Genomic DNA, 26,093 nt, shown 5'->3' on the forward strand with positions numbered 1-26,093 from the left:
AAAATAGATAACTTCTATTACATGAAACCAAAAGGTTTCTACTGAAGTAAATTTAATGCACATAGGATAAGAGGGGAGATGGCCAAATAGGAGAAAAAAGTCTTTGAACCAAATTTCTCTGGTAGGAGTTTGGTGTCTAATAAGAACAATTAACACATATGTATATCTGCACTTAAGATATTTATAGCAGCACTTTTTGGGGTAGTAAGGAAGTAGAAACAAAGTAGATGTTCATCCATTGGGAATGACTAAACAAATTGTGGCACATGAACATAATAGAATGTTATTGTTCTATAAAAATAATGAATACAATGAACACAGAGAAGAATGGAAAAGATCTGCACTAAGTGATGCAGAGGGAAGTAACAGAGCCAAGAAAACAATGTATACAATAAATACAACTATGGAAATTGAAAGAATAACTTCACATACACTTAAAACCAAAAGTAAATGTTGCAAAATTATAAAAAAAACAAGCATGGCTTAAAAGAAGAGATATGAGAAGACATCTCTACTCCACTCCTTTCTTTGCAAAGTTGAGATGTCCAGAAGCATTACACATTTATGAGTGTCTGTATATCCATACATATGTATGTATATATATAAACATATATTACACACACACACACAAAATATATCTTTTCAGACATTTTCAAAATACTATTTGTTATATTGGATGTTTTTCTGCTAGTGGGAGGATGATGGAGAAGAGAGGATAGTGGGGGAAACTATGGTGGTTTTTAAAAATATCAATAAAAACTTATTTAAATAAAGAACAGATGGGACTTTGTTTCATTTTTGGGGGGTCTGTGTTATGTAGAGATGGCAGCATGGAATCCCTGCAAAATACAGGGTCAGCCTCACCCAGAATTGGAACTTTGGGTGAGGCTGACCCTGTATTTTGCAGGGATTCCATGCTGCCATCTCTACATAACAGTCTGTGTGTAATTGTAAGTGAAAAAGTAGCATAATGGAAAGAGCATTGGACTTTGAGTCCAGAATCAGGGTTCAAAATTCCAACTCTGTCACTAACTAGTTGTGCTTTTGGACAAGTCCCTAGAAGTACCTCTATGGGACTTACTCTCATCATCTATAAAAATGAAGGAGTTGGATTAGATGTTTTTAAATGTTTTTTCTAGTCCTAACATTCAATGAACAAGAAAGGATTCCATTCTGGGTTTATTTGTGAAGGTCTCAAATTTTAACTTGTACTGCTTGGTGGGAGCCTGAAGATGCTGGCAGACACAGATTTTTTGAAGATACATAAGATTTTGCTCTTTTTTTCTTTAAAGACCCTTTCATTTGCCTTTGGGAGGAGAGATGAATTAGCACTGACTTGCCTTCTTCAGGCTTGCAGAGGCAAAAGTGTAAGATAATTCTCCAGGGAATAAGGAAAGCCCTTTAAAAAGGTATTTTGTGGCACAGTTTGCCTGGATAGATAACTTACTGCTTTTGGGAATGGTATCCATTATCTCAGTGGGGAGATAGTGAAAGTCTGCAAATGAGATCAGTTCTCCTAGTGGGAGACATAATTTGAGCCCCTATGGGTTTATTTCAGGCTAGCCTATGCATTGTTTTAAGTTTTCTAGTATTGTCACGTTCAAATAGTCATTGAATGTATGAATGAACAGACTGCAGAATGATACAGCTTAGCTTATGTGTCTAGTTCTGCATCTCAACATGGATTAATAATGATTCCTACTCACGTAGGCCTTTAAGATTTATAAACAGAGGTAAAACCACAACAGAGCTTTGGAATTCAGAGTGTGCTACAACTGTCACCTTGGTGATAGATTCTTTTCCCTGCACATCCCACACCCATAGGTGGTATCCTAAATCCAGAGCTCTCTAACCCTACTTCCAGCAGCCTAGAAAGCATTTTGGCTTATTTCTTGCTCCTCTCCCTTGCTCCCCCTTTGTCATTTGTTGACTTGATTGAACTAAGAATGAACAGCTAAGAATATCCTACAAGATATGTTTGCTAATTATGTATAAACATTCATTTAAGGAACTGGACCAGCCTGAATGGCTTTTTAATGAATAATGTAGTCCATTGAAAATGTACAAAAATTGTTAGCTGTGTCTCTGAAAAATCCTTCTTTGCTATATCCCTGTGAAATAAGGGAAGCAAGTATTATTATTATTATTTTTAAACCCTTACCTTCTGTCTGAGAATCTGAGTGTTGGTTTCAAGGCAGAAGAGTGGTAAGGGCTAGGCAATGGAGGTTAAGTGACTTGATCAAGGTCACAAGCTAGTAAGTGTCTGAGGTCAGACTTCTGGCTTCTAGGCTTGGTTTTCAATCCACTGAGCCATCCAGGTGCCCCTGCAAGTATTATTATCATTCCCATTTTACAGATTAAGAAATTGATGTGTAGTGGAAAGGCTTTGGAGTCAAAGGACCTATGTTCCAATCCTGGTGTGCTGCATATTGTCAGTGTGACATTCATTGAGCAAGTCATTTCATCTCATTTTCTCCATCTATAAAATGTCCATGGCTTTGGAGTCCATGGCTTTCTAGGGTCCCCTTAGGTTTAAATCTACTTATGACCCTATGACTTGCCCAAACCTATATTGCTCATTAGCATCCAAACCAGGATTTGAACCTAGATCTTCTTGACTTCAAATCCAGTTCTATTTATACTTCACTATGTTGTCTGCCTCTATTGGCCTAAATGAAACTTCCTGTTCTAGACATCATCATTCCTTTAGCAATCTGCTAAATAAAGGAAGTAATTCTGAGCCACCACTATGATGTTAAAAAAAAGGTTAAGAATGATACAGAATGATTTTTCTGCTATATTAGAAAGTCTTCTAGTATACAATTAAAGATTAATTATTATATTAAGTAGAAAGACAATTTGAGTTGATGAATAACTATGACTCCACTCCAGTCTTCTTTGTTTGGACTATATGACTTCTAGGCTCTAAAGCATTATCGTTGCAAAGCTGGATCCCTCTGAATGTACTTTTGTAATAATGGATACCCATTATGTCCAATGAGTATGCATTCAGTACTAGACCATGAAGGGGGAAAATTTTTCCCAGGATGAAGTTTATTATTCTACAAAAGTGTGGAGTCACAATCAGAAACCTGAATGGATTTATTGGGCGACAAATTTTCCTTTTACTTATGCTGCTTCCTTTCTACCCAATACTTAAGGTGAAAACCACACACTAAGTATTCTTCCTCCCTGCTCTCCATCTCTCCTCTTGTTTCCTCTAGGCTGGGATTCTATCAGGCCTATCCCAGTCATCCCAAATTTTCTTCTTGTGATATCAGTTTACCTGTGAAAAGAAGAATTCAGGATTCTGCAACACTCGAATTTCTATGAGGCCACTTGTAACATTCAACGAAATGACAACACAATCCATCAACTGCCTTTTGGCTGCCAAGAATCTCATCCATTCAAAATAAAACCCTGCTGTGGTGGGAAGGACAAGGTTACTGCAGTGAATACCTGGAGAGCTAGCCATGGTATGTGACCCTGGATTTGCTGCTCATCTCCACTGTTTGATCTTGTTAGGATTTTGTGATGCAGTATCACAACACCATTTTACTGCAGTTCCTTTCAAGCAATATTTCAGATGTCACAAGAAATTCAATATTTCTGAAGACACTCCATGCATTCTGCACTCGTGGAATGCCCTACTTTTCATTGTAGTTCCTACATGAGTACAGATTTAAAATATTTTCTGACAAGTCTTTAACATGAGGATGGCTGAAAATGAGGGGCATCTACATAGAACAGGAATTTTTAACCTAGGGTCTGTGAAATTGTTTTAAAAATATTTTGAAAATTACATTTCAAAATAATTGGTTTCCTTGTAATCCCATGCATTTTATTGTATGCATATTAAGCCATTATTCTAGGAAGAGGTTCACAGGCTTCACCTAACTACCAAAAGGGTCCATATAACATAAAAAAAATGTTAAGAATGATATAGAATGACTTTCCTGTTATGATATTAGAAACCCCTTAAGTACACAATTAAAGATTAATCAAAATTAAGTACAGAGACAACATGACTTGAAGAATAACTATGACTCTGCTTCATTGAATGGTGTAGACTCATTTTTCTTTGTCTGGACTATATAGCTTCTCTGCTCTTAGTAATGATATTACTTCATTGTTTATAGTACCCTTTAACAAAATGTAATTTCCTTCCTTATCTCTTTTAATCAGATTAATTTCTACTTTGGCTTTGTCTGGTATCATGATTGCTACTCCTGCTTTTTTTTACGTTAGATGATACATAATAAATTCTGCTTTGGCCTTTTACCCTGAATCTGTGTGTGTTACCGTGCCTCAAATGTGTTTCTTGTAAACAACATATAGTAGGATTCTGGTTTTTAAATCACTCTGCTATCTGCTTCCGTTTAATGGGGAGTTTATCCCATTCACATTCAGTGTTATGATTACTAACTGTGTATTGCCTTCCATCTTATTTTCCCCTTTAAATCCTGCTCTATTCCCTTTCTTTCTGTTCCTCCTCACCAATATTTTGCTCTTTGTCACCCCCTTCCCGCTCTCTTCAATTGCCTCCTTCTTCCCTTGTCTTATTTCCCTTCTACCACTCTGTGGGGTAAGATAGAATTCTATACCCCATGGACTATACTTGTTTTACCCTCTCTGAGCCAGTTACAAAGAGAGTAAAGTTTAAGCCTTGCCCAACACCACCCTTATCCTCCTCTCTCTATAATGATTTTTCACGTCTCTTTATATATAATTTACCCCATTCTATCTCTCCCTTCCCTTTTCTCTCGGTGCAACCCTCTCTTTCAGCCCTTGATTGATTTTTTATGTCATTCATATGCATACATATCTTTTCCTAGTACATATCATTCCATATACATCATATCATCATATATCATCATACATGTCATATCATCATAATCCGCTCACTTCTTCACCCTCTTTCTGAGTAAATTCCTCTATATTCTCTGTTATTCAGAATAATTTTTGAGAGTTACAGATATCCATTTTCCATGCAGACATATAAACATTTGGACCTTAATGAATGTCTTCATTTTTCTCAACTTCTCTGTGCTTAAGTAGTAGTGCAAAGCTGGGTACCACCATTAGGGACATGCAGAAATAGCTATTGCTTAATGATCTTGGACCAGTAAATCCCTTGCACTGAAGCTGTGCATAGGCACAAGCTTCTACATTTTGTAGCCTATACCAGCACATGGTACTCTCTGGCAGTGACTACACATGCTTGGAAACTTATGAGGCCCTTAATAAATACTACTGATGGATAAAGCATTCTTAAAAGTAGGGAGCTTGGGAGCCGATTGGTGGCAGAAATAGGAAGGGAGGCATTTGACAAAAGCAGAGCTTATCAAAGATTAAATGCAGAGACACAGAGATTCAATAAATATGTGCAAGTTGATTAAATAAGTTATACCTATGTCTACAGCTTTAGGATCAGACTTAAAGAAAAGTGGAAAACATATAATAATACAGTCCTAATGCCCATACTTGGTCTATAGTCAGAGATGTAATTAGGGATTTGTGTCCCTAGGGCAAGTGACATGAAGCATTTCCTTAGCTGAAGCAGGGGGATGCTATCCCTTTGGTGAGCACAGAGACCTTAGGACAACATGCCAGATTGCTGCTGGGGAGACTTTGAAGGAGGGGAGAAAAAGAAAGAATGGTGCTGAATGGAGAAAGTGCCTACACGGTGGTTTCATGTTATAGTTGAATTATTTCTTCCTAACTAGATGTCAGATTGCCATTTCTATGATACTAAAAAAACTGCAAGTGTTATCAGAGCACTGCAATGGGAGGGGTCTAAATTTAGCATTCTGGGGTAAATCTGTCCTTCTTTAGTTATGGCTCTGCATGTCGCCTGGGAGAGCACTGAACAAAGAGCACTAGATAGGTTTTTTATGAGAAAGATGAGAAACTGTCAGTGTTTTGTTTTCAGAATCATTATGCACAACAGAATCCTCTTTGAAGAATTTTTGTGCATATCCATCTCCAGAGAAAGAACCGATAAAGAAAAATAAGGTAGACATAGAAGTATATATACATATGTCTTCTTGCCAAATGATGGCTTCTCTAATGAAGGGAGGAAAGGAAGAGAGGGAATTACTTGGATATCTGAATATAACAAATTAATTAATTTAATTAAAAAATCAGATCATTTTCTATTTTAACAAAGATTTTAGGAAGTATAAGGATGGAAATGTTATTTCATAGTATATGATAATCTCTGAGATTTTTATTATTCTTAAATGTCTTACTAAAGCAGTTCATTAATTCACTCAAAAAGTATTTATGAAATTCCTATTATGTGCCAGATGCCGTGCTATTTACTAGAGATGCTAAGTCAGAAATCAAATTGTCCTTGACCTCAAGATGCTTCTTTTTGCGGGGAGGAGGGAAGGGAAAAGAATAACATGGACAAAGAAGAATACAAGGGAAAGGAAGAGTGGGATAGAGACATGGGAGGGATTGGGTTAGCACAGTAAAATAACTGAGAGTAGCAGCCAACAATGGAGATTATGGTCTCAACAACTCATGACTCTGAATTATGGGGATTCAGAGTGGAGTCGGAGGGCAGTCGTCTGAAAGGCTGTTTTGCAAGAAGGGCAGAGACAGAACAAGTTATTTCAGATACGTCCTAGGGGGGAAAAATGGCCTATGTATGTTGCAAGTATTCATTCCACTTTAAATGTAAACTCAGCACTCCCATTTTGAAGCCAGCTCTTGTTCCAACAATGGTCAAGAAAGGTTAAATGGCCTTTCCGGTTTGTAAGCAGACTGATTCTGAATGAAAGTATTTGACTGAGCAGTCAGTTCAAAGAATGATCAAAACAGGTACACCATGCCTGGCTGGTCTACTTTTGATGGGTAAATGAGCCCATGGAGTAATGCAGTGATAGGAGAAAGGGGAAAGAACAGAGAGGGATTTCTTCTTGCTCAGATGGAAGTATGAACCATCACTCACGGAACTAAAACTCTAAACACCTAAATTTGATGCTTTTCTTTTGGGGAAGCTAAAGCCAGAAGGGCACAGTCCCTATCAGACAGGCTGTGCAGCCTGATTAAACTCTGTGGAGAGACTCAAAAAGCAAAAGCAGAAAAAGAAAGCTGGGATTTTATTACTGGCAAACCTCATATACAGAATTGAAAACATTTGTCTGAAAAATTCTTCCCCTCCATCCTCCAGATAAAGTACCAAATCTTCAAGTGGATTAGCCTTAAACCGTTTCAGACTTTACTGTTGTTTGAAATAGGAAATAAAAACATTGCCTATAATTCGCAAAGAAAGGAAGCAAGAAGCTGTACAGTAAAAGGGCACAGAAATGTGTCCAAAAAAGCCATTTCTAAAGTCAAGTAACACTATTATAAATCCCTCAATTTTGAGATAATACTCTTGGTTACATTTGATATTAGCAATAATATGCCATTCACTCACTCAAACTGTTTTCTCTTACTCCTCTAGTGAAGCAGCTCGATGAGAGATGGTTATGTGCCTCAGGACTATTTGTCCTTTTTTTTTTTTTTTTTCCCTAAAAGGTACTTTCACAAAACCATGTGGGATTACTTTCAGCGTGTGGGTTGGAAAGGCAAATCTGCACTCCGACCCGGGGACTGCATTGTCTTATGATGTGTTGACTTCCAGTATAATCCCAAGACATTCAGGGGGTGTAATACCAGATTTTCTTTATTGTACCACAAAGAGGAATCATGGCAGGTTCTTTATAATGCTACTAAGAGTTCTGAACAATGAAGCCGGTTTTCAGAACGCCAATGGGGCCTCATTTGAGAAGCAGAAAATTCCCACTAGCATCATGTTCTTCATTTCATGCCCTCTTTAACAAATGCATTTTGACAAGGACAACTCAATCATATTCACATAGCCAGTCGGACAATTACTCTACGAGCCAATGTCTCCTTACAGCCTTCGAAATGAATGAGATAGTTGAAAAGGACCTCTAAGTGGTACGAAACAGCGGTTTCGCCCTTTGGCTGTGATGGTCAGATGTCACAGCTCCAAGAAATCGGATATGCCCTCGGAAAGCTTCGCTCTAGCATTTCTCATAATCTAGTGGACAGGAAGACAACCATTTCTTGCACGGGATATTCACTACTTACTTTGAAACTGGGGATGTAAATAGCCTGTGCACATCCACATACATTTAGAAATGAATAGACACACAAGTATAGTTGTAATATCATAGACATGCACATTATTATACATATGCACACGTGTTCTCATCCTTTGGTGATCATCCTATTATAGGTGTAGAAATAGACAACACATAGATGTGTGTCTGTCTACAGATATATTATTAGAGATATAGGTGGACACGAAGAGATCCAGAGAGAGTTCCAGTTAGAAACAGATATCTACAAAATAGCCAGACAAGAGATATAGATATCTATAAAATAGCCACAAAGATGTATCTACAAATCTATATCACTAGTATCCAGAACTAGGTGTGTGTATATATATATATGTATATATATATAATACTAACATATATGTCTGATAGGGATATATGTTATAATATAATATATCATATTATATGTGAATGGATATATATTTTATATTCACATAAAATTTTTTTTTGTGATATCTTGCATTCTGCTGGAAGTTCAGTTCAACTATTTTGAATGTCAGAAAACATCTGGAGAGCATTTGGTTCCTTAGAACAAACTCTTCCTCACCAGCATCATCTTTAGCTTACTTTAAAAAAAAAAATCTTAAAATGTTATGAACTGTTAGGGCTGCTAACAGATATTCCTATAGATGGTGAAAAGAATCCTGTGGCAAATGGCCCTTTGCCTTTTAGCCCTAAACCCGACCATTCTGAGTGTATTCTTAAAGGATCTCTACTTGCTTATGACCTCTAGTCTTCAGAAATCCTGTCATGTTTGAGAACGAGTCCCTCGTGGAGCCTGTATCCCTGCTAATAGCTGAGAGGTCAATGGAGCTGTGAAACAGTTTGTATTACTGCCAGGGTGGTCATGAAAACAACACCTGCTGTGGGAGTCCTTGGCAGCTGGGTCAACAGGCACTGTGGGAATTTATCAACCTAGGGGAGGCCACTTGCATAAAACTTTGACTGATGAATTGGGAGAGACTGGCTTATTGGGCTAAAGCTGCTCTATTATGTATGACTTTTCTTTAGGGTGGCAGAGCTGCCTGCCTGCTGGCCCCAGAACACACGCGCAAAACAGAAACTAAACTGGTTTCTCCTTGAAAAGTGAGGGGGAAAAAACCCAAGCACTCTATTAGCAGTCAGTCTAGGGAGCAAGTATAAGAGGAAGCAAACACAGAATTAAATCAACTACAAACCGGCTGGTTTTCGTGGGATGGATGGTGGGGGACATGGGAGAAGACATTTTCTGTATTAGGCACAAAGGGCTTTGGGGATATGGCATTTCTGTCAAGTGAAATTCAACCCTGGAATTTGCAAGGAGTGTTCATTTATATCCCTCTTAAGGGACTGGCCATTGTAACAAAATTAGGTAACAGGGGCAATGGGTACAAATTTAGTATTTTGCAACGAAAGTAAGCATATCAAAAAATAAGGCTGTTTTTTCAAATGCTAGAAAAGACATTAGAAATGGAAATATTTCAAGATCAGTGATGGTTATGTGGCTTGCCTAGGTCTGTTCATCTAAAACCAAACCAACCAAACCAAAATCAAAAATCTTTTGTTCCCAGCTGTGATGAAATCTTGCTTAGAAGGAACGCCTTTGAAGAGCTATCACTTTGCCCAAATTTGGTTTCTATCCTCTAAGAACTTGACAATGACTTCATATGATATCTTTTTAAATTCTGAAATAATTTGTAAATGGCAAGCCATACAAAAGACCTCTTGAAAAATGATGTTTTCTTAACCACGCAAAACTCTTTGGAAACTTTTGTCCTAATTTCAAATGAATAGATCCTTCCTTAAAAGGCAGGAAACCACCTGCATTATGATCTTTGAAAATTTGGCCAGACAATAATACTACAACCTTGGATGTGGAAGGGTCTTTCCTCTGAATAATTCAAAGCTTTCAAAGTATATTATTTCACTGACAGTCACAAGGTGAGGGTAGGCAGGTGTACATTTTATAGACTGAGACTTGAAGGAAAAGAAAAGGTGAAGCAAGCTGTCTTCATCTGACTTCTGCTAAAAGCTTCTTTAATTCAGAAAAAAAAATCTTAGGCACCATTTGCTTCTCATTAGTATCCTTCAAGAATGGAAAAGCTAATTTATGTCCTTTCTGTGATTTTTAAGGGTCTCATCATTTATTGTTTCATAAGAATTTGATGTTAAGGAAGATAAATTAGTGGCTCTTTGTATATTGGTTCATAGAATCATAAATTTAGGGCTGGAAGTAACTTTGGAGGCCATCTGGTCCAACACTGCCATTTAAAGGTGAGGAAACCAAGGCACAGATATGTGAAATGTCTATCCCATGGTTATATTAATAAAGAAATGGCAGACATTGGATTTGAACCCAGACTCTCTGACTTGAAGTCCAGTCCATTTTCTGCTGCATATGGTGGACTGGGAAGATAAAATGATGTAAAAAGCATTTAAGAGTTGTGGAATTTATTCCTACTGGCCTATTGATCTACTACCAGTTTGTGGTGGTACCAAATGCAGAAGTCAAGTATTCCATTTCATTAGAAAAGACAGCCTGTCATTTTCCACCCAGTCCCATAAGACCAGAGTAAGAAAAAATTCAAATTGTTGTTCATTTTAATAGATGAGGGTCAAGAAGGAGCTTTTTGTACTTGATTCAACTTGTTTTCTAAGATCACTACCCCAGGGAAGCTCCTACACAGGCCATGGCTTGTCCAACAATCTTGGAGGCTGATAGGAATCCTGAGTGTGGTCAGGCTCTATTCCTAATACCTCTGGACAGCTTTCTTCTTGAGATCGTATGTGAGCCATATATGGTCATGTGGCACTAGAGGATGAGAGCCATTAGAAGACTCCATTTCCCACCAACCAGTGGTATTGCAGGTCTTTTCATTCAGAGGAAAATTCTTCTTTTACTTAGAATTAGCACTGTTCTAAGTGGGCACTGAGAAAACTGAGAGGCATCCCAGTGCGTTGCCTCACTTCGGGATGCCCTGCCTCTACCTCTCTGGGATCTACAATTCCTATTTTTTATTTACTATTTATTTTATTTTAATTTTATTTACTATTTATTTACTGTTCCTATTTACAATCTACAATTTTGTAATGCGTTTCATATTTTTCAGTGTAAGAGAACTCAAATACTCAGAAGACTTTGAATTTTGTAGTAAAACATTTAGCCGATGCTCCTTCCCGTGGTGAAACTCTGCCATTCCTTACAGAGCAGTAATTCATCTGACACCACTCATTTATAGTCACAGACCTAACAAGAGTCCCTGTGGCCTGAAGTTTGGGAGCTGGGACTCCTACTTTTCCTGAGATGAGACTTAATGTTGCCTGAGGCTTAGAGGGCTTTCTCATTTTTTCTTTCTTGCATGCACGAAAACATAAACAGCAGGCTGAACCACCATTTAAGGTTGGTATTCTCTGTTGTAGAAACAAATAGTTTACAATGAGGTCAAATTATATGGATAATATAATGGGAGCATAGAGTAGCCGTTAATGGGGCAGCCTTGGAGTCCTGGAGATCTGGTTCAAGTTCTGCGTCTGATACCGGCTAGCTATGCTGCCCTAAGTGAGTCACCTAACCCTTGGTCCCTCTAACACATATATCATCATCAATACTGGTAGAGGGAGTTCCAATTATGTCCATAACATTGGTAAGATCTCAGGCAGACTAAAAAATAAAAATAATCCACATCCCATTTTTTTTTAATCCACATCCCATTTTTATCCAAGGTTACTCTGAAAATTCTAGCTACTAAGTTAAGCCAAGAGGATAGTGACTATGTAGTGGGAAAATGACTAGATCTAGAGTGAGGAGAGACCTGGGTTCAGATCTCCCCTCTAGAACTTCCTAATTCTTTGATAGTGAATAATTTACATTTGTAAACTTCAGTCTCTTCCTCTGTAAAATGGCAATAGTTAATACTAGAGGGACAGTCTATGATTATCAAATGGAACAAAGCATGCAAAATACTTTGCAAAGTAAGAGTTGTATTCTGCTCACTGTAAAGCAAACTAGATAACAAAGTTGATGGAGCAGGAAGACAAGTTCAAATCTGACCTCACACTCTGACTAGCTATGTGACCCTGGGCAAGTCACTTAATCTGTGCTTCCCTCAGTTTCCTCAAGAGGAAAGTAGAGCTAGTGATAGCACCTACCTCACAGGGTTGTGGCTAGGATCAGAAGAGATATTTGCACAATGCTTGGAAAACTTGAAATCCCTATATAAATGCTAGCTATATGAATGTCAGTGCTCATGATTATCGACTAGAAACCCATTTGAACGAAGGCTTTAATGTGGAAAGATTTCTGTGGTAAGAAGAGAGGCTGCTAAGAAAACAGGCAGGCTTTTTTCAGATTTTGCAAATAATGAATTTCTCAGAGTGTGAGGTGTTTTTTTTTTTTTTTCTTTCTGAGGCAGGAAACCTGCACAAGACAGGGGCTGATGATTGGCTGATGTTTCAGGGGTAACGCTGGGCACATGCTGAAGTGTATGCTTATACAGAACTTCAACTCCTCAGCCGAGAAATACTACAATAATAAACTTCTGGCCCCAAATCAAAACAGCATGACGTTTTTGACCAATGTTTATGCAAACGAGGGTGCTCTGCCACAAGCCAGGGAAGTTTTAATTGATGCCTTTGCCCAAGTACAAGGACAGTGTCTTTCGGACTCTGGTTACTTCCCTCCTGAAACCAAACACACATCTTAACCCTGGCCCCACAGATGCAATAACTCCCCAGCAACAGCCATCGAATGGGAAGGCAGGCTTTTCAGGTATGTCTCCCCGAGACCACCCTACTCGCAGAGGCTCGAAGAGCACAGAACCAAGGTCACCCTGGTAATTAGATACTAATAATGGATTTAAGGTGTAAAATTCTCTCGCACTCACACACCAACAGACTAAACAACCCAAAAGGAAGAGCACGAGATCTCATTTTCCCCTTTGGTGTGGGAAAAGAGGACAGGAATACCTGGAAGCAGCCTGTGACTCCCAAAAGAGAACAGCCATACTGTTGGGGAAAGAATCGAAAGGGAGTGAAGCATAATCATGGAAATTGCAAGGAACAGAAATCTCACACCTCAAAGCAATGGCGACACTGCTCTCGAGATTTATTCAGCATTTCTCTGATTGTCAGAGTTATCAGAGTTTCTCTGATGATCAGGTTATCAAAGAATTGGTTTTTTAGTTCTCAAATGATATGCTACTTTTTCACTCAAAAGGCAGGGGAGGAGGGAGGCAACAGGGAGCTTTTCCGCTGTGGGACGGAAAATAGAGCTCACTGAATATACAGTGCCTGACAAATTAAGATAGATGAATGATATTACAGATGTATCAGTGCTATTAAAAGTGGACTAATTAGGACCAATTATTCTCATTAGCAATAGCCTAAGAGGACTTCCTTTCACACAGAGCTCTCTGCCTCTCTTTTCTTCAGAAAAGATGCTCTGCTTTCAGTACGTTGGCTTCTCTCTACATCAGACCTTTCTCAATCCTCCCCCCACCCCAGTTGCTAATGTCATCCCATTGAAATTGTATTTATTTTGTAGATATTTTCATTTTACTCATCAATGTATACATTGTTTACACCAACACAGAATAGATGTTTCTTGAAGGTAGGGAATGTTTCCTCTTTTGTCTTTTTATTCCCTGTGTTTAGGGAAGTATCTTGTACAGGATTTTTTTTAACCCTTACTATTCCATTTTAGAATCAATACTGAGTATTGGTTCCAAGGCAGAAGAGCAGTAAGGGATAGGCAATGGGGGTGAGGGGGGGGTTAAGTGACTTGCCCAGAGTCATACAGCTAGGAAGTGTCTGAGGCCATATTTGAAGAAAAACTTCCTGTCTTTTAGGCCTGGCTCTCTGCCACCTCCTTACCTTATACATGACTACAAAATGTAGGTACTCATTAAATGTTGTTAATTACTACATGCTATTTGAATATTCATTGAAATAAATATTTGAAGTCATTCAAATAAAAATGTGAATATTCATTCAAATAAATGAATGAAAAAGACAAGAGATACTCATCTTTTTAGCAAGAAAACATCTTTAAATATATGCCACTCCTTCCCCATGAACATTATCCAGAAAAGAGAAACTAGCTGATATTTCCATGAGATTTTTCAGTTTCTTATCATTTAATGTCAGATAAAGTATCTTGAAACAAAGAAAATAAAAAATGATTCCTTCCCCATTGGGCTGAAAGGCTCTGACCAAAAGATGATACAGAAAGCAGAATTGATCTGTAAATATTGATTTAAATACATACATATATAAATGTCAATTTAAAAATATAAGTTAAACTAAAGTCTGTCAATCACCTGAGGCCCAACAATTGTTGGCTAACCAGGGTTTTGTGCTTATATTGCTACTAGATGTATAGTGTTATGGTCCATTGCTTTAATAGAATGGCTATTGTTCTGATCTGAATAACAAGGTTCTCTAGGAACAAGGTCAGGAGTAATGAAGCCCAGAATGAACTAAGGCTAGTGAAGAATTCTAAGGACAACAAGAAAGGGGTTTTGAGTTGTTGTTTTGGCTCTTTTGGGTTCAAGACAAGGATCAAAGAAAGGATATCATCACAGCTTTGGGAAGATACAGTTGGATAAAGGCGAGAAGGGTGAATGACTCAAGTCTTTTTTGTTTCTTTTTTTTGGGAAAATAACCTTTGGATTGGGAAAGATAAAACAAATAATATTTGGAAGAGAGTGGAAATCCTCTGATAAGTGAGGATCTAGGTGTCCTCAATGAGTTGTAGTGACTAGATGTGGACAAACTATATCCAAGAATGCAGAGATCATGGCAAACAAAAGTTTTTGAAGGTTTAGAAAAGGGAAAACACTGTCCCTATTTTCATAAAAGAGAAGAGAATAGAGCCTAGAAATTCTCAATCAGTGATTTTTGACTTTTGGTTCTGGAAAAATCCTAGCAATAAGCTATCACAGGATGATTTGTGAGCATGTAGAAAGGAAAGGCAAAAGAGACTTATCATGAAAATGTCAGACCAGTCTAAACTCATTTTTCTGACATGGTATCTAGACTAGATCATGGGAATATTATCAGAAGAATATACTTAAATTTTAGCAAAGTATTTGGTGAGTTTTTTTATTATGCTTAAAGATGTGATGGAGTGAGAGAGTTTGGTTGATAGTATATTTAGATGGATTTGGAACTGATTGAATGAATGGTACAAATAATAATCATCGGTCAGTCGACAATATCTAGTAGGGGGTGCCATAGTGGTACATCCCCAAGGATCCATCCCTGTTCTTTGGCTTTTCAATATTTTTCATCAGTGAATTAGATGTAGGCATAGATAGCTTATTAGGTTTGAAGATTACATGAAGCTTAGAGGGATGGTTAATGCAGTAAAGATTAGATTTGATGGGCCAAATCTAATAAGATGAAATTTAATAAGTTGAAAGTTAAATGTAAAGTTCTGTTCTTGAATTAAAAAAATCCACTTCATCAAAAAATACACTATGAGGTACAATAGTAGTCCTAGCTAACAGTACCTCTGAAAAGGGTTTGGGGATTATACTAGACCACAGGATCAATAGGTATCAACAGTATGGCAGCCAAGAAAAGTGAATTCTGTCCTGGCCTGTATTTAAAGTCTACAATAGTGTCTAGAATGAAGGAAGCAAGAGAATCATTTTACTTTTCTTGGGTTAGTTCATATCCAGAATACTGAGTTCAGTTTTGTCAGCTCCTATTTTAGGGAAGACTTAGACAAGTTGGAGAATGTCTAGAGGATGGCAACCAGGATAGTAAAGGGCCTTGAAATACTTCCATGTGAAGATTGTTTGCAGGATGTGGGGAAAGGAGAAGGCATGAGAGAAACATGATCACTGTGTCCAACTATTTAAAGGGTTGTCTCTTGAAAGAGGGATTAAACTTGTTCTGTTTGTCCCCAAAGCACAGAATGAGGAGTAATGAAAGAAAGTGGCAGAAGTCAATAATCTTGATGTAAGTGGTGGAAATATCCCTACTGATTAGAAATGTCTCATTATGCAATGAACTGCCCTTGGAGGTAGTAGGTTCCCCCTGAAGCAGAGGTTTTATAACATCTGGGAGAGTGATTGTGAAAGAAATTCATTTTGGGAAGGAGTTGGAATGAATGACCTCTGAGGTAGGTCCTTCTAGCTCTTTGTTTTATGATTAAGGGTTTTTAACACATCAAAAGGATCTAAGAAAGGACTAAAGGGTAAGCAAGCAAATAATCTTTCATTTAATAAGTTTGGATAAGTAATCAAGTGAAAGGCAGGATTTTCAGAGTGGATTGAGATGGTTTTGGACTCAGGATGATCTGGGTTCAAATTCCACCACTGTCAATATACTATTTGACATTGGACAAGTGACCTGACATCACAGTGGACTAGCCAATTCTCTTTGTAGCATGTGCCAATCTGCACTGGTAAAGGAGTTTCTTCACTAGGAGTTCTCCATACCAATAAAATCACAAGGCTGGCTTTAAAACCAACAACAGCAACAACCAAAATAGAAAACAAAGCAAATTACTCTTGACTTTTGGCTGATGTTCTATCCTTTAACCCACTTTGCATAAATATCACTCTGTACCCACTATCAGTGTTTAAGTATATAGCCGTAGCAGCTTTTTAAAGTTTGGATTTTGTGTATGAAATTAACCAATAACTAATGGTTATTTGACTGACTTTTAATTTGCTTTGGAAAGCCTTGGCTCACTGAAAACAATAACCAAACCCACACTTAAGAGATTTAATAGAGTTCAGGTTTTCCCTTGCCAGGGGAAATGAGAAAATCCGTCTTTTGTTTTCTTTCTAGTCAGAGAAACCCACATAAATGCTTGCAGGGGGTTTGGGGACAAGACTCCAGTGCTGAGGTATGAAAAATAATTCCTCCGATTACTTTTTAAAAAAGTAATACTAAAACAGACAGACCTCCTGCTAGTGACTGTTGTGTTTTCAAAAATTAGGAGGATTATTGTGCGTTAGCTGATAAATCTTCTAGGAGAGAATGGCACTTGTCAACTATTTCTCTTTCCTCTTTTTCCAGCATCTTTTGCCACAAATGCATAAGCAGGATGCACTAATCTTGAGAACCTGATCACTTAAATATTGGTATCAGTTAGTTCTATTGACCTGGTAATGAATCGTGAGCTTCTTTTAAGGACAACATGAATAATTGTGGGAAAGATAAGCAATCAATCAGTAAGGATTTATTAAGCATCTATCTTGTGCCAGGCACTGTGTGAAGTACTAGGGATACAAATACAATAAATGGAAAAAAATCTCTACTCACAACGAGTTTCCATTCTAATGAGGGAGCCAAGGACATACACATATACCAACATACACACAAATATATGCACACACATATACACCCAAATCCTGGTTGGGGCAAATAATGAATCCCCTGAAGTGGTCACAATATTTAAATTTACACTGCTTATTTCCAGTGGGCTGTAACTTCAAATAATGCAAATTTGAACACATAAGACTCTCTCAAGGGTTGCTATATTTGCACTAACTCAGATCTCATTATATATGCATGCATGAAGAAGCAAAAAGAGAATACAAATAAATACATAAAAGCTAAATACAAAGTAGTTTGAGAAAGAGGACACTAATAGCTGAGGGGATCAGGAGAAATTTTATATTGAAGTTCATAAAGATAGAAATGCTAATATTTAGAGATTACTCACTTGAATTATTTCCCCAGAAATCTCAACAAAGCTTAAATAATAATGACTTAGAAAGGGGTGATTTTTTGCATTTAATATTATATGAGGACTTGCTTACCTTTTGGGATCCACAATTTTGTAGAGTTTTCCATTGTGAGTTTGGGTCATGCTTTTACTACTTGATAAAATATACACCTCACCTATTAAAGAAATAAATGCAATAAGTGAAATAAATTATTATTGGTTAGTGCCTTCTTCCTGCCTAGAAGCCTGAATGAAAGCAGTAGACTCAAGTTTTTCTAAGGATGTTGTCCTGGAAGGAAAGGGTCAACACATCTCCTGCCTGAAGTTTGTCATTTTGGTTTTTAAAAATCTATAATCCTGCACTTTTAACTAATTGGAAGAAAGAAAGAATTTAATGAATCTATCGAAATGTTTCTCTTACTTGGGAAAATAGCTTCCTTTCTTTTCAGGTACACATACATTTGTCTTGTAGTCTTATTTGCAGGGTAGACAGTATTTTAAAAAATAAAATGGGGAGGAATATATTGAGTTATAGCTAGGAATTCTGGTCCTGGGGGTACATTCAATTATGAGGTAGACGGATAGTTCAGAGGACAGTTCTTTTCATTGGTTTCTGTGTAATACTACTCAACAGCTGCTGAAGGAAGAAAAAGTATTGGGGAGAGGATGCTAGAGAGGGGACTCTAACTGGATAATGTCTGCCCTGACTTCAGATGATGCCCATGAGGAAAGGGTATGAGATGTGTGAAGGTTTGAGATAGGTGATAAAAAACATTTTGCCCTGAATGCAGGACAACTCCTAGGAAAAGGTATTAGTGGGGAGAAGCAAGGAAGGAGTTATGGCAGGGTGTGGGGGAGATTTCTTAGCACTTGGCAATCTCAGGAGGGCCGTGTCAAGTAATGGTCTGCCCTAGTCAGGAAGTTTCAGCGGCAGTGAAGGGGTAAGGACACTGGTAAAGGGATTACGAAGCATCACAAGGTGTTGAAACGATGATTTGGGGAAGAAGTGGAAGTTGGCATCGTGAGACAAAGCCCTGATTGCCCCCATCCTAGTTAGGACTCTGGATATATTATCAGTGAAATCCACAAGTGGGTTCCCATTAGCTTCTATGGCAGGTAAACAGGTTCATCTTTACTAGAGGATTTAAAATTCTAGTAAGTAAAGGAAAAGATTGTCACGACTGTTATTTTTTTTAAACCCTTATCTTCCATCTTAGAATCAATACTGTGTATTGGTTCCAAGGCAGAAGAGCTGTAAGGGCTAGGCAATGGAGGTTAAGTGACTTGCCCAGGGTTACAAAGACAACTGTTCTAACTACATCAGTGAACATCTCAAGTAAGAGAGTCAGGAAGTAGCTTAAAAGAATTTGTTTGTACAATACCTAATTCATCTTCTCCAAATCCTAAGATGTGACCTGAAAAAAAGCCTCTACAAGAGCCACCATTGCCGAGACACAGGGGTTTTTCTTGCCACTGTTTGGTTCCTGGGCTCTGCTGGAGAGTTAGAAAATTTCTGTAATGGAAACACACCAAGGGATCTGTTATTGCCCTTTGCCAAGTGGCCATGATACAAACAATGAAAAGAAAATCCTTTATGAAGAGCTTTCTATGTCACTGGACCCTGACTACAGAAGGCAAAACATACAACAGCATTTTTCACATGGTAGCTGCTTAGGATGATTTTGTAGAATGGAATCAAATGCAATGGCCCTGAAGTAGCATGGAACTGGGAAATGACAACGTCTAAGGAAAGTAAGACTTGAAAGAGAATAGTTTGCTTGAAGGAGGGAACTGAAAGCACTTTGGCATGGAGAAAACCCTTTTCCTTCATTCAGACCATGGTACTTCCTCTCCAGGGTTAGAATCATGTTGTTTTGTGAATTGGAGAGAGGAATGGGAACTAGAGAACCTGGGGCAGGAGAGCTCTCTAGTTCATTTTAGTGAACTAGCGTATCGACTCTGTAATATATTTGAAAGTCATTTGCCAAGAAAACTAAACATCTCAGTTTGGGCCCAACAGCATCTCCTAACAAGAAGATATGCAATGACTAGATTAGACTAAGAAAACAATTTAAACTCGACCAAACGTAAGTTTGTTTCATTCCTCTACAAACTGAGAAACTTGTTTATCAAAGTCACAGAAATTTGATAATGAGAAATATTTAGTAAAGACATAAAAGTAAATTATTGGTAAGGATAATGAGTAAAAATTTAAAATGTAAATTGAATTTTAAAATTTAGTACAATTTAGTGAAAAAATACTTAATAAAAACATATAAGAAAAGTTCCACTTTTCCCAAATAAATTTTAATATCTTTTTCTTAGAATTGGTCATTTCCTGCTTCAAATCACAGCTCAGGGACTGCCTACTTTGAGAAGCCTCTTCTGATGATTTTTACCTCTTGAAATTACTTCATAAATACTGTGTCCTTTGACTTCTCTGTGTCTGGGTTGTATTCTGCTGCTTGAATGTAGTTGTTTTTTTTTTTTTTTTTTTTTTTTTTTTAGTTAGGGATTGCTTCACTTTTGCCTTTGCAAAAACTAGTACCTACCCTAGTGCCCTAGTGCCCGTCACAGTGTGGGCACTTGGTTATTGTTAGCTGAATGGAATTGAGATGCAAATTAAATAAAGACATGGTTGCCAAGTTTTCCTTTTATACCACCATTTGAACCCTTTTATAGTACTTTGCAAGGCTGAGGAGAACCAAACAAGTTGATTGACTCTGGCCACCAAGACTTCCCTGTTTGTCTTCATGCAAATTTTATTCACCGGATGGAATATTTTTAAAGAACATCTGTGTGTGTGTGTGTGTGTGTGTGTGTGTGTGTGTGTGTGTGCAGGGGGCGGGGTTGTATCTTCAGTTGAATCTGCATTCAAAATAGAGATAAAAAGAAATCATCACAGTTCTTATGGCTTGTATGACCCACTGTCCCACCTCTAAATTCCATCACCTTTTTACTCAAGTGAGAGAATACTGTTTGAATATTTACTCACAGACTTTCTGATAGCTAGTCAATGGATGTGTTCCCAGAGAGAATAAATGAGATTTTGGGAAACCTACCCGTTGCGGTCTCCAAACACATAACTTCCATAGAGTCTTTCAGACTGGCATCCTCGGTAAACAAATCCACCAACCAGGGGCCCATTACTGAAAGGCTTGAATTCTAGGAGAGATGGCTCACTTTCTAGAAAGAAACTATCATAGCATTAGATCCAATGAAATGCAATTTCACTAAATAAAGAGGACACGCTAACACAGTGGAAATAAGCAATGAGTTAGGTAACTGCACCTTCGCTCTGAAGCAGACACCATGCTAGACAAGAGAAGATAAGTTTTTAAAATCCAATATGGAAAAATGGCTTTATGAACTCATGTAGGTCTTGTGGTGACGTCTCCATGAAGCCAGAATCGAATCATTTCTATAATAGCAAATACTGAAATATAACCATAAAGCTTCTTGGTTCCCTATTATAGTGTTTTTGTGTTTATTTTGGATACTGGGTGAAATTTTGGGAAAATGTTGTACGATATTTAAAATTCCTAATCATACTAAAATCAGACTAGATATAATTAGTACTATGATTAATGAGCATGTCATTATTTAAAATCAACACTGAGATATACAAACACTGTTACTTAATCAATTAACTTTCTAATTTAAAACAGCTGTTAAAACTTTTTGGGTTTTTTTTTTTTTTTTACATTTACATCCAAATTTCCTAGTAGGGTTTCTATGTCACTGTTGTTATCATCATCATGGCGCCACAACTATAAACATATGCATGCTAAACATTGTATGTGTGTGGGGCTGGAAAGGCACTCAGGGATCAGTCAGTTCAACAAATCCTCTCATTTTACGGCTGAGGAAACTGAAGCCTGGAGATATAAAGTGACTTGTTCCATGTCACTGGAAATGAGTCAAAAAGCAATGATCAATTTGAACATCGATTCTTCATTATTTCATTTTTTTACAATTTCCTTTCCTTTCCCAGGAGGCAGCATTTTGGACAAATGTTATTCGAAAACAGTAATAAATCTTTGGAAAAGCCTTCCCTGAAAAATGGTGGAGTGAATTTTTACTTACCTGACATAGTTACAAATGAGGAAAGAATGTTTAGAAAACAAGCACGCACAGAGTACATAGTAGACAATTATAACAGCACAGTCAATGTTGGTTAAATGGTTTCAGACAGACTTATTAATATTATAATGAAACACAAGCAAAGGATGTATATAGAGGGTTACATTGCCTCAAAATTAAGAAAAGTTATCAAGCAGAGAAAAATGTCTTCTCTTAAGCTTGTATTTGAGCTTCATCCTCAACCAAATATACAGTTTCAAACTACACTCTTCTTTTTTTTTTTTAATTTTTTTTTAAAACCCTTAACTTCTGTGTATTGACTTATAGGTAGAAGATTGGTAAGGGTAGGCAATGGGGGTCAAGTGACTTGCCCAGGGTCACACAGCTGGGAAGTGTCTGAGGCTGGACCTGAACCTAGGACCTCCTGTCTCTAGGCCTGGCTCTCAATCCACTGAGCTACCCAGCTGCCCCCTTATATATATATAAGCTGCTTGACTTATACAAGCCACTATTCTCCCAGGCACTAAAAATATGTTTTGCTAAATTAATCACATTCAGATTGAATCCCAAATCGATACACCTTCTACTTATTTTCTTCGTATTTGCTGTGACTTACCTATCGTATATTAAGGGGTTACTCAAAAGTGATATTATCTTTGTCCTTATTATTTTTCCTTAATATAAAATATCAAAATAATTCTTCCTGTCATGTACTAAGTAGATAAAAATGATTAGCCTTGAATTTACTGATGAGCAAGTTCTAAACTGCTAACTTTTTGAAGGTCCATTAAGTCTGTCAGGCCCATTGGGCACCATTTAGTGCATGGAAAAGGTAATTACCTAAATTGAACCCTAAGGGCCCAAAAGACTCATTGGACCTTTAAAAAAGGGAAAATGTATTCTCTTACCACCTGTAGTTAATTAGGGCTACTATTCCTAAGCTTTCCCACATACAGGCTCATTGGACGGAATTTCCTTTTCATTTTTATTCCATATCTTCAAGTAATTTTGAACAAGTAAAGAATCCTTAAGTTATACTGAACTTACCATAGTCTTTCCCCTTTATGATCTGTAGGATTCTGGCTGATGACCTGTTCTTCCCATTGGAATCTGAGCAAAGTATTGTCAAGTTGATATTGACATCTGTGGGATGTCGATCCACGGCACATCTGTATAGCAAAGAGAGAATGAATTCATCCATTGGTCCCTTATTCCTATAATGGGGATTCTGACTAGGATTATTCAATTCATGAGGATCCAATAGCCAAGCTCCTTTCTCCAGGAAAGGCTATAGACCATCTTAGACATGTGCTCCTCCTATATCTCGATGGAGCTGAAAGATATCTGGAGAGGGACATTTCTCCTCTTCTCTTGGTACCCTGCTTCGGTAGGTGAAATAGGGTCTTAGAAGTGGTTAGAGCCTTGGACTCAGTCAGAAGGTCTCGGTAGCAGTCCTTGCTCTTCTGTGATTGTACCCAATTGAAATCCTCTGATTGTAGTATCCCTCTCTGAGCTTTCATTTATTTACCCATACAAATGTACTTGCATTCTCTTCCTCACAGGGATGCTGTGAGGGTAATATTTTATAAGTTTTAAAGAAATATATATATATGATATATATACACATGTCTATTATCTATATGTAATACAATTATAAATATAATAAATGTTCATTGGAATGGAATGATTATATATACTTCATTCCATTCCAATGAACATTTATTAAATGCTCATGAAATTGTGCTAGGTCCTAAGGACCCCAAAACAAAAAAGGAAAAGAGGGTCTGCCTGCATATAGCTTGGATTCCACTCCACTAATAGAAGGAGTTCATATTTTGGTCCATAGTTATCTTTAATTTTAATCTAATTTTCCCCTCTTTTTCTAATGCATCTTTCCACCTCTTTCCTTTCATGCACATTATCCTTATGTAATCTTAGTGATTTTGTCATTTCAGGGAAGATGCTAATTAACTTTCAGTCACATCTTTATCCCCATTTTAATAAAGCAATGTATTTGTGATACGAGTGAAATCTTAATTTGCTGCCTTGATGAATTGAAGAATTTCATCTTTCTAGGACATTGTGAAGACTCAGTAACTAAGTCCTCACCATCCATATCTTTTTGTTTTTCCCACTACTAGAACATCCTCAGAGAATAAAATCATTGGTGGATTCTAAATTTAATTCCAGATGGAAACGTTCATCTTTTTTGCCTCACTGAATATGGAGTGTGAAGTAGAATCAGAGCTGGTAGCCATCATCTTACCTGAGCAGCTTAGGGGAGAACCTACACTCAGTTGTGTCGGGTACAGAAGCTGTTCTGTCCCCCTGGACTTGGCAGACCTACCCTAAGGGAAGGCCTAGGTTCTTGGAAAGTTTCCTAGATGAGTTTCTTAGAGTTTCAGATAAAAATAATGAACAATAGCTCACATTTATAGTACCTTGAGGTCTGGAAAATGCTTTATATAAATTGCCAATTTTATTTCTCACAACTATATATTATTATTATTATTCTCATTTTGTGAGAACATTGAAGCTTGGAGAAATTAAATGACTTGCCACATTTGAATGGAGGTCCATTCAAGTCCAAAATTCTTCCCCCTTCCCCATGATCCTTCTTTCGAGACTTGGCCATGGTGGTTTTTCCTTTTTACTATCTATTCTAGTGAGGATTTTTTGCTACCAATGAAGATCAATACTTAAAAAAAGAAATCAAACAACTTATGGGCCATGAAAGATTAAGTGATTTGCCCAAAGTTAAACAGCCAGTATGTGGCAGAGGCAGCATTTGAATCCAGGTCACCTGCTTGCTAATATTTATTTATTTATTTATCTACTTACCTATTTATTTATTTATTTATTTATTTATTTATATTTAGAAGTAAATATAAACAAACATTATTTATTCACATTGCCCTAGTAGCAGAAGATGAGTTCATTAAATACGTTTTAAGCATGTCTTCTAAACCTTTCTTTGGAAATTCAATCCTAAAAGTACTAAGCAATTCTATCAGGCATTATTTTCCTTTCTTTATTGTTCTATACAACATAGTCAGTACTTTACCTCATTTCTTTTAGTTCTTGCATTTAAAAAAATTTTTTTTAAACCCTTACCTTCTGTCTTGGAGTCAATACTGTATATTGGCTCCAAGGCAGAAGAGTGGTAAGGGCTAGGCAATGGGGGTTAAGTGACTTGCCTAGAGTCACCCAGCTGGGAAGTGTCTGAGGCCAGATTTGAACCCAGGACCTCCCATCTCTAGACCTGGCTCTCAATCCATTGAGCTACCCAGCTGCCTCCAATTCTTGCATTTTTTATTGGGGAAAAAACCCTTTAACTTTATTCTGAGTCTTTCTTAAAAGATACTGCATGGTATAGAGTCAAAGAAATGAAACAACTGACTTCTTTTTTTCCCCTAGCAATCCTTCATGATTATTACACTAGTTCAACACTGCCTGTAACCTAAGAAATTCAACTTTTAAAAATGTTCTCCCCATGACCAAACTCATTTGAGTAATTATGGATCTTATTTAATAGGCTTTGTTATATTTTGTCACATCCTATAATCGACGCAGTGTTATATGCAAACAGTAGCACCTGAAGGACATCGCTGCCCAGGAAAACTTTCTGTGACTTAGGCTTTGCATTGGATCCTTGCAACTTGTGATCATGGAGTGTTAATGAGAGCACCCCCAATCACATAGCCCATGGGTGTCAGAGACAGGACTTAAACTCAGGGCTCCAATCAAAAACCTTTATGGCTGTTTTATGGTTCAGAGGACCAGTTTCTTCTCCCATGCCAATATTCTCCTTTCTATAACTAAAGGTGAAAGTCAGAGTCTCGGGCTTCATTGTGTCCTTACCTGCCTGGATTGTGGAGCCCGTGTGCAAATACTTCGGGAGGCTGATTGGTACTGTTAAAGTGAGGATTGCTCTTCGGTATGGAGTAAGGCACATTGCACATGTCAGTATCTACATCCAGCCGTAACACCGACCCTGTAAAATCACTGAGAAAGTTGGAGGACAATATAATTGCTTAAAAGTGTTTTTGAAGCCACATCCCATAAATCTCATGGCACCCCAGTTATGAATGTGTGCATACTAAATCCCAAGCAAATGACCCGGCACCATTGATTTTCATGAACAATTGGAAAATTGGTTATTGCCTTTTGAATTTCTAAGGCATTAATTATAGAAATTATGTGTAAAC

At 37.5% G+C, this 26,093-nt stretch overlaps 1 protein-coding gene across 1 annotated transcript in view; it reads right to left on the minus strand.

Moving 5' to 3' along the window:
- Positions 1–26,093, minus strand: part of LOC123251183 (hedgehog interacting protein) — a 132,813-nt gene that overhangs the window by 11,337 nt on the left and 95,383 nt on the right. The window contains exons 7-11 of the mRNA XM_044680374.1: positions 25,747–25,890; positions 22,933–23,054; positions 20,865–20,988; positions 19,185–19,315; positions 17,897–17,978 (exon numbers count right to left, since the gene is read on the minus strand). Of these exons, the coding sequence (XP_044536309.1) occupies positions 17,897–17,978; positions 19,185–19,315; positions 20,865–20,988; positions 22,933–23,054; positions 25,747–25,890 (603 nt within the window). The remainder of the gene's footprint in view (positions 1–17,896; positions 17,979–19,184; positions 19,316–20,864; positions 20,989–22,932; positions 23,055–25,746; positions 25,891–26,093) is intronic.

This window comes from Gracilinanus agilis, chromosome 6 (genome assembly GCF_016433145.1).
Source record: "Gracilinanus agilis isolate LMUSP501 chromosome 6, AgileGrace, whole genome shotgun sequence".
Lineage (NCBI taxonomy): Eukaryota > Metazoa > Chordata > Mammalia > Didelphimorphia > Didelphidae > Gracilinanus > Gracilinanus agilis.